This window comes from Cheilinus undulatus, linkage group 2, assembly GCF_018320785.1.
Source record: "Cheilinus undulatus linkage group 2, ASM1832078v1, whole genome shotgun sequence".
NCBI classification, from domain to species: domain Eukaryota; kingdom Metazoa; phylum Chordata; class Actinopteri; order Labriformes; family Labridae; genus Cheilinus; species Cheilinus undulatus.
This window is the reverse complement of record NC_054866.1, coordinates 11,483,027-11,495,215: the sequence shown is the minus strand read 5'-3', so window position 1 is coordinate 11,495,215 and position 12,189 is coordinate 11,483,027. Positions and strand designations below refer to the sequence as shown.

General features: G+C 40.5%; 1 protein-coding gene across 1 annotated transcript; it reads left to right on the top strand.

Annotated features, from left to right (window-relative positions):
- The first annotated feature begins 1,097 nt into the window (after positions 1-1,097).
- Positions 1,098-3,167, top strand: foxl2a (forkhead box L2a). Its single transcript, XM_041796606.1, has one exon. The coding sequence runs from the start codon at positions 1,312-1,314 to the stop codon at positions 2,230-2,232; it is 921 nt and encodes a 306-aa protein (XP_041652540.1). The 5' UTR covers positions 1,098-1,311; the 3' UTR covers positions 2,233-3,167.
- The last annotated feature ends 9,022 nt before the right edge of the window (positions 3,168-12,189 follow it).

Sequence of the window (12,189 nt, the reverse complement as noted above, 5' to 3'; positions counted from 1 at the left end):
AGCCGTATTATATGTTTAATCTGACATTAAACAGTTTGAATGATGTCATGTTGTAACTAAGCCGCAGACTTACAAAGCAGGGGTGTATTAGTGGTGTTGAGATTATCAGGAAATGCTCTCGGTCTTAAACATGTGAACAAGACATTGAAACAAGAACAACACGGCGCTGTAACGCTTCTAACTGGGACTGTGTGGTAATTGCACGTTGAGAGATGGCTGGCTCTCAGCGCGCCTCAGCTGCTGCGGCCTGCAGGCTGCAGACTGGCTGCAGGGCGATGACACACATGCCAATGCTGTTCCACCTGCAGACTCCCAGAGCACGGAAATACACTCCTAGAGAAAGCCGAGGGGACCCTCATGGGTGGCCGGAGAAATGAATACCTCCTCTCCTGTGCTTCCCTCTCTATGTGAGATAATGAAGCTGCACTGTCTGCTGCAGGATTTCACAGCTCTGTGGACGTGTTGGAGATTTAAGAGTGGGAATAGAAGCCAAGAAGTCAAAAAAGGAGTCAAACACAGCTTTGGTTTGTTGAGTTATCATTCAGTTGCCGAGGTGAGAAATGCATGCAGAAATCTGTGACACTGTGCGTAATTTCAACGATGTACAGAAAAGAAATAAAGAAAAAAATGTAAATAAACAGTCTCTCTCTTCCTGGTTCATCATCTTCTTTAAATAAAAGTCAGAAAGTCTGTGTTTACACTAACAAATTCATGCATTTCCCCCAAATTTCTTAGAAAATGATACGCGCAAATTTCTGATCTTAATGGAAATAAACGTCCATATTTTCCAGCAATATCTATAACTATTTCAAATTCTCTTGCAAGGTAAATAAATGTAATTTTCTGTCCCAATTTTTCTATTTCTTCATGGGTGTGATTAAAAAATCAGTCTGTTCTGGAGAGCTTATTATTTTTTCATCCACTTTAAGCACCGGAGGCGGAACTCAAATGCGCACAAATCACAACACACTACGTCGCAGCATGGAGAGCATTGGAGCAAAAGTAGCCTGTCAGTGTGCTTGAGATAAAAGAGGAAAGGGCTGGGCTTACACACTCTCAAAGCTCAACTTGGATTGCGCCTCCATCAGAAACCAGTTTAGAAAAATCCTCGCTGAAGAAGGTCTGCTGCATGTCTCCCACCGAGCTGCGAAATAAAGGTTTCTTCTTCTGCGCAAACTTTGGAGGAAACGCGTCCGTTTGCGGCGCATCCTGGGGTTGTGCAACTTTTCTTTGTCCGTCAAGGTTTGGAGCGTCTTGAAGAGGTTTACGCATTGGCATTTGGACTGGAGTTGTTTTGTTTTGGTGTGCGTGATGATGGCCACTTACCAAAACCCGGAGGATGACGCAATGGCATTAATGATCCACGACACCAACACGAGCAAGGAGAAAGAGCGACCCAAAGAGGAGCCGATCCAGGAGAAAGTCCCGGAGAAGCCGGACCCGTCCCAGAAACCTCCGTACTCCTATGTGGCTCTCATCGCCATGGCTATCCGGGAGAGCACGGAGAAGCGCCTCACTCTGTCCGGTATTTATCAGTACATCATCAGTAAGTTCCCCTTTTACGAGAAGAACAAGAAAGGTTGGCAGAACAGCATCAGGCACAACCTGAGTCTCAACGAGTGCTTCATCAAAGTTCCGCGGGAGGGCGGCGGGGAGAGGAAGGGGAATTACTGGACCCTGGACCCGGCCTGTGAGGACATGTTTGAGAAGGGGAACTACAGGAGGCGCCGCAGGATGAAGCGGCCCTTCAGACCTCCACCGACGCACTTCCAGCCGGGGAAGTCCTTGTTCGGAGGAGACGGCTACGGCTACCTGTCCCCGCCGAAGTACCTGCAGTCTAGCTTCATGAACAACTCCTGGTCGCTCGGCCAGCCGCCCACCCCCATGTCCTACACGTCCTGTCAGATGGCGAGCGGCAACGTGAGTCCAGTGAACGTGAAGGGACTGTCAGCACCTTCCTCTTATAACCCTTACTCCCGCGTGCAGGGCATGGCTCTCCCCAGCATGGTGAACTCTTACAACGGCATGAGTCACCATCACCACCCGGCGCATCCCCACCATGCCCAGCAGCTGAGCCCGGCCACCGCGGCCCCTCCTCCGGTCTCCTCCAGTAACGGAGCGGGCCTCCAGTTCGCGTGCTCACGCCAGCCTGCGGACCTCCCCATGATGCACTGCTCTTACTGGGAACACGAAACCAAACACTCGGCGTTACACACGAGGATTGATATTTAAAGTTTACCGAATTATCTGTGTAAAATTAAGACTGAGAGTGATTCCTGTGATTTCAAAACTGAACCAAGAGTATTTTTTTAAAGAGACCTTGCTGACGAGCTGTTTGGGTCCATGAAGGCCGATTAGGAGGTATGCGCAAGCTGATGTTGAGGAGGCTTTACAAAATGGGACCTGGAGCTAAAGAAGCCACCAGGACGCACCAGGTAGCACAATCTCATGGAGCCATTTCGTGCGCCTGTTGGACTCATGGCCATACACCTTGGTATTGTAGTCATAAATGTGCCTTTTCACCTTTCACGGGGATACACGCCGTTGAACTTGTTCAGCTGTGTGCGTAATGATCTCTTTTACGCACGGCTTTGCCAAAAGAAACAAGCTCTAAAATGCTTTAATGTGTTACTAAACCAGAGCCCAATTTGGCTTTCTAAGTAGCTCTCAGCTCTCAGGCCTGCGTGCTCAAACCTCACCTCCTGTCATGAACTCTAAAGGGGTAAAAGTTCAAACTCTGGTTAGCGATCCAGTAACTATCGAAACAGAAAACAACCCAGGGTTTTCATATTTTTGATCCCTTGTTTGTATGATAAAAGTGCCATTTTGACGCCAGCAGTGCCAGGCTTTGTTAATCTTTCTATTATTTTTTTTTTTTTATAAACGTGATTAGCTGTGTTGTCTCATTCATGTTGGGGCCATGTTTCATTTTAATTAGCACTTTTCCCTCTTTTCTAGGTTTGTGAATTTCTTAATAAACTTGTATTTCTTAAAGTAACACAGTGGTCATGAAGTAATCTGTTTTTACGCATTTAGGCTGTGATAACCACTGTTGTGTTCAGGGAAAAAAACAACCAACAATACAGAAGAACAAAAGTCTAGGTGCTTCACTGTCAGAATAGTCTTTTTTTATTTATTTTTTTAATGAGGAAAGTCTAATCTTAAAGCACGCATTAAAGTCACGGTTAACGCGTAAAATCTCTGCTACTCCGGCACAGCGTCTCCAGGAAAATGAATCCATGTTTATTGTAATTATTTAGAAAATTATTGTTATAATTATTATTATTCAGTTCGTTAACAGTTAAGATTGATTACATCTCCAATACCATGAAGAACGTGAATATTAAAAATAATATTTTTTTAGTATCACTGATTTGTTTGTCTCATATCGACAGATGCCTTTTAAATTAAATAATGTGTTGAAAAGGACACAAAAGATTTTCTAATTTCATGATTTCACATACAGAATTTTTACTCCTTTATTACCAGTAAAAATCTTTATTTTTCTCATTTTCCCTTATTATTCCATGTCCAGAAAAAAATTGCAGCACTTCATATCGACCAACGTCCTCTGATCTATTTTGTAATATAAAAATGCATGCTTTCTTCTACATATTACAACACAAACTAAAGACACAGATGTGTTATTTAATTGATCCTCAGCTCTGTTTATTGCAATAAATTCGCTAAAGAGCCAGTCAGTATTTTTCTCCATTTGTCTTACAGTCTGATTTTACGCAGCAGATTAAAGGATATCAGCGTTTTGGCTATAACAGCAAGGGAAGCCAAATTATAAATAAAAACATGTATTTTCTACATTATAAGTCAAAATATTGACTATTTTACAACATAACGTACAGTGCTTAACAAATGTATTAGACCAGCTGTCATATTTGTCTCAGAGACCATCCAGCATCATGAAGTGCTGTTTCATTTTCAGTCAGCTCTCCACGTTTTACCATTTTGAACAGGAATGAGGGATTTCAAACTGAATTCACCTTTTTATACCCAAATTTGAGCCGGCTCACTGGGCTTCTCTGAGAAGTCAGAAATGAATCAAGCATAACATTCAACCACTAAAACTCATTTTTCTCTTCAGGAATGCAAGTAAATAACTATAATTTGACATATTAATCAAGAAATATTAATGTTCTTTACTATTTTTTCAGTTTTTTTGTAAATCAGTACATTTGAAAATTCGTGGATAACAATAATAATTCTATTTTAGCATTAAAAATATCATTTGGGTTAAAGAGCTTCTACATATTGGTGTATTAACCATTGCAGAAACATCAAAAATGATTCTGGTAATTACCAATGCTGTTAATTTGGGGCAGCTGTGGCATAAACCTTACTTTGGTCAGGGTTAGGGTGCTCTAATACATTTAGTACTGTATGTATTTCCAGACATGGTGAAGGTGGCTGCGTTTTCCTGTGCTTGTCGTTGTTAAACAGCATAATCAGTGGACAAACAAGGCTCTCTAACTGTTAATGCTGGTGTTTATATGTCAGTTAAATAAGACAGAAACTTTAGAAGGATAAAGCTCAACAAAGACCGGAAGTGTATTAACGCGAGACTAACTAACGCTGTAAGGGTTGGAAAGGTAGCAGACAGGAGGACAGGAGCCCTGCTGTCCTGTCAGAAATCTGTTTGCTGGGGGAAAATAAACTAAAGTGAAATTATTACAAATATGCCAAGATATTTTAAGAGCAGAATGAGACATAAAAATCCTGTTATAGTCGTGTCTTAGTGAGTGTGATGAGTTACGCACACGCGTCCCCGTGCGCTCCAGAGCTGCACTCATGACCAAAACAAAGAGATATGTCGGTGATCGTTTATAAAGCAGCTAATCCCGCATTAAACCACATTATCACGACTCTTTAGCAGAGTAGTGTCGTCTGTGATGGACGTCTTCATCTGAGGGATGATTCACGTCCAAGCCAGCACGCGCACCGAATAATAACACACCACCACTCACAGCTAACATGACTTTATGCAGCGCGAGGAGGTGACTCACCTTGATCCTCTCTTTGCTCTCATCAGTGAATGTCAAAATAGAGTCAAAGAGGAGAAGACACACTCCGGAAATAGAGAACACTTAGACATCAGTGTCAGTGAACCAAAGAACCGAAATAACCTAAGAGTAGGGCTGAACCAGTGATGCTGCATGCATGCATGCTTGTTCGTCTCTGTTTGTTTGCTAGAATCCTCTTCAACCTTGTTCAGGTCTTAAATATTTGATAGAAATGACTGCTGGGGCTTTTTAAGCCTTGTAATCATGTCGACTCCTGAAGAGAGAGCAGAGCCTCTTATCTCTTTGCTGTTTTCTTCCTGTCAGTGCTTTACTCTGAGAAAAAGGGAAAAATCTCCTGCAGCCTTTGAGCGGTCAGACTGTTGCTCACCATGGAAACCGTGAACACAGGGGCTTAATGGTGCTGCACATTACACCGTCACACCAGTCTGAGGCATTTAAACGACTGGCTATAGAAAGAGAAGCTGGTTCTACTGGTGGGCTTCTGTCATGCAGAGGCATCAGGTCAGTTCAAGTGTTTGGAATTAATTGATTCATTAGTGTGTGGTGCAGCTGGGATAAAGAGCTGCACACACACACACACACACACACACACACGTGAAATAAAATACACATGCATATTTACCTGTTATTAATAATTTGCTCACTAAAGCTTCAGATGGTGAACATTTATTTTTTTAAACATGAATTCATGCGCAAATGAAAACCAAAGATTCAGTAGAAATAACAGCAGGGAAAGAGTCACGTGACTTTAACATCTGAGTTAAAGGAGCAGGATGAATTATAATCCACAAACACAAACTGAAGAAAAATAATAATGTTTGGCTGTTTTCTGTGCGTCTCTGAGCTTGAAGCTAATGTTAAAGTTTTTCTTCAAAATCCTTTAAAAAAACAAAAATATTGAAATAATGTTGGCGATTTTAGACATTAAATAATTTTTTTTTAAATTACATTTTGGGGTTCAGTAAGACCATCACAGACTGTTAACCCTTAAAGCCTGTTTGATACATACCTTTATGATACCTCTATCTAATCAATGTGATCAGTGAATTACAAAAAAAACTTCTGAATACAATCTGAAAAATGATTTTAAAAAATGCCCTAAAGTGGATTATCAGTTACCAAAAACACCTAATGCATCAAATGAGATACAAAAATATATATTTGTTAAATTATATGGAAATTTGGATCTTTTTTTTTTTTTTTTTTTTATTTCAGTAGAAAGTGAAATAAACATTTCATTAAAGAAATAGACTTTTCTCGCTATATTTGTGTTTTCAGGCTTTAAGGGGTTGGAATAGCATATTTTAAAATGGACCAAAGGGGTTATCACACTCTTGTAAATGCTATTCTTACACTTGTAAAATAAAATTTAATCTTAAAAAAAATAATAATAATTAAATTTGCCACAAGCAGTTTTTTTTAATTCATCTAAAGTTTGCAAGTTGCATTTTGAGGAAACTTTGCAGCTCTGTATCTTGAATAAAGGGAATTTCAACTTTCAGTTCTTATCAGTTAAAGCTTTTTAGGCTACTCAACTGTTTTCTTTTTTCAGTGTCAAAATCTTCTTTTTAGCCGCATTTTTTTATTTTGTACTCTTAATTTATAGCAGTTGGGAAGATTTTACTGAGAGGCTTTTCTGCTCTAATTAATTAGCTTTTATTTGTCCAGAAAAACTGAAGGCATTAATTCAAAATTTTGAGGTACTTAGACAACAGCTAGAATCCTCCTACTTTTAACCAGTGTTTACATCAGATGTGCCATAACGCATCTGAGAGGACAGGTCTTTCAGGAAGAAGAACTTCAGTGTGAGAAAATGACCAGTTTATCACTGGCAGACAAATAAAAACACTTCATAAATCAAGCTGTAATCCTGCAGCACTAGGATGTCTGCATTTCTCATCACGGGTAAAAACAGATTTGTTGTACTATGTTAGATGCAAACAAGATCTTTTCCTGCTTCTAGCTTAACCAGCTGTTTGAATCAGCCACTTTTACGCATGCTGAAATCTTCTAAAAGCTGAAATACAAATACTACCAGATTAGGAATAACGCTCCCTGCAGCCATGCTCCCTGCAGCGTGCGTAACGCGGACACTCCTCGGTGCCTCTGCGCGCAGAGGGAGCGTGGATCTGAGCCTGAAATGTAGCTGTGTATTCTCTGCTTCCTCACATTAATGTTTTGTAAACAACAAGGAGATAAGGGCACGTTTGAAAGGCAAGTGTATTCTAAACACTCTTCTTAAAATAATAAATACAAGTGTTTGACGTGAAATTACGTTTCCAGCCTTTACGCACACCACAGGCTGGATTAAGTGGCGCTGAAATCCTGCAGGATTAAAGTTACTCTGCGTTTATTCATGCAATCTATTATCCTGTTTTTTCATTCAATATTGAGAAGCTTTGGCTGGGTCAGTTTAGATATTCTCAGGGTTGTAGGCCTGCGCTTTAAAGAGCGCATTAATCAACATATATAGATGCAGAGCAGATAAAAGGCTTTTAAATTCTAATTTGTGCTTTATTTTTGGGTGTCTCCGTGCTTTTTTTGTTAATTAATCCCCAATCATGCTGCCCCGCGTGCACTCCACTCCCCCTGCATGCATGCTTCCATTAGGCCACACATCTATACATTCACATGAATTACTAAGTCAAACTGGACTCAAGATGCTAAACCCAGTCTCTCAGCGTGGACTCGGGCGCGGCAGGTGTGCATTTGCGCAGAAAGGTTGACAGTTGAGCCGGGCTGCGGGAACAATGGGCCTGCATACAGGATGTCTCCGGGGCCGAGAGAGATAAGGCCAGCTGAGGTTCATGGCTCCCATGTAGGCCTGATCTCAAATAAAGTCCTCTTTCACACTGATTATACAGCCAGGACATGGAAGTCTGCAGCCCGATCACACATTCTGGAAACATTCTGCACATGCTGTGCATGCTGCTTGAAATATCAGTAAAATAACTGGTAGTTTTTGACATAAAAATATGTATATAACTGCATTGTGATACAAAAAAGAGCCAATCGGGAGCTTTTGCCATGCGTAATCAAGCTGGAATTTACTTTAAGAGGGCATTTTAAGACATAATTAAAAATATTCAAGCAACAAAAATTTAACTATTTCCATTCCAAAACTTTCAGTTATCAATTTAAATCGACTTGTTTGCTTTATCATGCTGAAATAATAATGCATTCCAGATCAAATCTACAAAATATGCACCGCTGTACACCACTGACTTATGTCTGAGCTGTCTTTGTGCTTTAAAAAGGCCTTTCTGTTCATTATTTCTGCTCGAGGTGAAAAGGTTTGTCAGAGTTCGGTTTGACTTCCCTGCGTCTTTTTCCGCCGAGCGCGCGCTGAATAACCGTGATTGCGTCTTTTGTTGTGCTCTCCCAGATGACAGATTAGAATCAACAAGACGAATGAGGTCAACTCCACGTAGAATCAGCGCATCTGACCCTCGTTTCTCCTCTTCACTGAGAGGAGCGAACACACCCCGCGCGCACTCACGCGCGCGGCTCCATGTACCGGGCTTCGTTCCGGGTATGACAGCCTGCACGCTCCACGGGGCACCGGCGATGCGACCCGGCCGGTCGTGTCACGCGCAGGTTGAAGGTTTCCCAATGCCGGCACACAATTGAATTCCTGACATTCTCGCGAATGTTTGAGATTGAGGAGCAACAGTTTCCACCTAAAGCTGCGCACATCAGCCCAGCCCCATTGAAAAGGAGAGTGGGGGGTCACCACTGTTTGGTATACATCTGCTCCAAACAGGAAAATATGCGAAGATTTGATTCGCAGAAAATCCGGCAATTGTTCCAATCAGCGTGAGTTTTTTTTTCTTCTCTTTCTCTGCTGTAGCTGCAGAAATACTACAAGTTTGATATCGGAGCTATTCCTACGACATTACTCAACACAGAGCTGTTTATTTTCCCTCTGGTGAATCTCCAATGTAATCAACGTGTCACAGTGATCTACGTGATGTTTTCACTGACTTCTGATCTCTATCTTTATGACAAGCCCGTGAGACAATAGATTACACATCATAATTCTTTAATACGCCAAAATAATGACAATAGAGTGTGTTGATTGTACTCCACAGTTTATAAATAGGAACTGTGCGTTTTGTTAGAGGGCCCCTGGTCAGCAGAGGTTCATCTAATGTCTAGAAATACTGCTTCTATAAATACACACCAGTGTTATCTATTCACAGACTGACATCTATTCACGGAGAAAATCATCACGCACTGACCTCTGTTTAGCCCCAGCCGCTCAGATGTCACACCCCTACCCAGGTCTGTGGACATGAGGGGGGGCACGGCTCTGATTCTGACCTGCAGACCAGAGGAGACTTATGCAGAAAAGGAGGGTTCACTGGTATAACACAAGCTGTAAGGATGTCCTTTGGTTATTAAAGACTTCTTAAAATACAAGATGTAATTCATTTGGATGAACAGAGAAAAGGGAACAGTAAAATGGCTGCATTTACACACTAAAAGGAACTTATTTCTATCATATATTTCTTGCACTATCTGCTCACAGAGTCATCACAGAAGGTAGGGGAGACCAGGGTTGGTTGTCCCATGTCAAAACATCTGAGAGAATTCATTCCCAAATATGATGGAAGCATGGGGTCTTCCTGTAAAATGGGTGTCCCAATATAAAAGTAGTAAGCTAACACCCATTAAAAACACACTGATCAGGGCGCAGATGGCCCAGTGGTTTGAGGGGCGTCCCAGGTACACAGTCAGCCCAGGTTGGGATCCGGCCTGCGGCCTCCCCACCTCTCTCATCCCTGTTTCCAGTTGATATTTTTTATTTTCAATATTTTATTGTTGCTTATGTAACATAAACAAAGTGTGACAGTGTTGACAGCACCAAATATTTTTGAATTATATAAACAATCCCCCCAACCCTGCCTGTCCATATCCACCCTAAATCTCACAAAAAGAATGAATAAATAAATAAATAAATAAATAAATAAATAAATAAATAAATAAATAAATAAATAAAATAATAATAAAAAGAAAATGTGACAGGAAATGGTTAAAATAATGGTAATAAAATAAAACTGAATTAGGAAATTATAGTAATGATCTGTTTCCATATCTGTCCACCATCCTCCTCTGTCAACAAACAAACAAACAAACAAACAAACAAACAAAAAACGATCTATGGGGACAGTAGATTTAGCAATGGGTTTTTCTAGAAAACTACAGTTTAAAAATTAGGGTTGTCAAGAGATTAAAATTTTCAATTCTGATTAATCTCAAAACTTTTATAGTTAACTTGTGATTAATTGCAAATTAACCGTGACCCTTTTCTCTGTTTAAAATGAACCATACAGGAATATTTCTAAAGATTTATAGGTCACATATTATGCAAGATACACTTTTCTAAAATATGTACCTTTGGCCTGTCCACAACCCCCCAAGAATCAGAAAAATCCACTTGCTCCCATCCACTTCTTTCTCCACCTTTTGTGCTGAAACAAGCAGTTCTCAGATTTTCCCTTCATGATGTCATGTGGGGGGTTGGCTCCGCCCCCAGGTCCAGTTGGCCCTCCTCGCTTGGAAGAAAGTTCTGCCCTCCTCTTCTGATCCTCCTCTCCAGCACAACAGGCAGACAGATGGGGGTACTGACCTTTATGAACTTTATTGAATAATATCACAGTGTAGTGTCCAACTTCAGACTTCTGGGAGTGAACTCCTCTGAACAACGGCTTTCATACATCACACATGTACATAAAGGACAGGGTCAGTAAAGTCTGAAATCACTTAAAGATCATTCCCTGGATCCTGCACACTAAAAAATACAGTAGAGAATTTCAGCCTCACATGGGGGGAAATAAAGGCTTTTCATCAAGAGGGCTCAAAACAGGATGGTACAAAAAACAGGTAATAAGTACTGTTACAGAATAACACTGCAGATTACTGGGAGAAGTCAAGTCTCCAGTGGTGGTACTGGGTGTTTCAGACTCTACAAACTCCGGTTAACTCAGCTCATGTCGCCAGTATAAGCACAAATAGCTTCAGTCTTATCTGGCATGATCTTAAAGCTGAGCTTGCCATTCAAACGTCCTTTATCAGTTTCTGCTAACTTGCACTGCATCACTACGGCACAGCTTCCTGATTTCACAAACTATAGGATGGGTCAAGGGTCATACAGAATGCATGTGTGTTAACCATGAAAAAATAGCTGTGTTTAAATGAATCTAATTTTTAAAAAAAAACACAACAAGGGGTTTAACCAATGTAGAAAGTGTTTGATGAATTCTTGTAACATCAGCAATTTGGTTCCTGAAGGAGGCTTCTGAGGCCTATCTACAAAGTCCGCCATATTGAAAATGCCATCTCATGCTTACTTAAGGTCTTAAGGTCAACCACATGTAAAGCTGTGAGTCCATGTCTCTTGGTTAATGGTGTTTTTGTGAGCAGTGGAGACAGTGAAGCTAGCCAAACATGCACAACCACACATGTCTATGGTATCCACAATGCTCTTTAATGGTTACAACACATCAGCTTTACAAAGCATGGTTTTACAGCGGCTATCTCATCGTACATGAACAAAACGGTAGTCACACAAACACCTCTATTACTGTAGAGAGGAGAAAGGAAAACAGGATCTTGGTTACTGGCATGCATCCTAGTATTAATGTCATCAACTTAAAGTTTGACCAATGAAGACTATGTATGACTAACGGCAAAGACTAGCTAAAAATAGACCTTTTTTAAAATAAAAACCCTAACAAGAAGTAAGTTTAGTTTTCGTTGAGGTTAAAATGAAACAGTGCTGGACTGCTGGTGGATCAAAGTTTATACTTCTCCTCTGTGCATATTTAGTAAAACATAAGGAAAGGCTTATCAAGGAGCATTCAAGGCATGTCACTATTTTCTGTATTTAAAGTATTTATAGTGTATTGATATGAGTGTTTCATGTTTTTGTTCATTTTACTGTATGGCCACTTAAATCAGTGCCAAGGAAAAGTTTTGACTGAAAGTAAGACTGAAGTCTAAGGACTTTTTAATGACTAAAACTGGACTAAAATGTTTTGGGGTTTATCTTGACTTGAATTAAACTTCTGAGAGTGGAAGTAACTGAAATATGACCAAGCAAAACAAAAAAAAATCTTAAGACAAAGACTAAATTGAAGTAAGGTGTGAA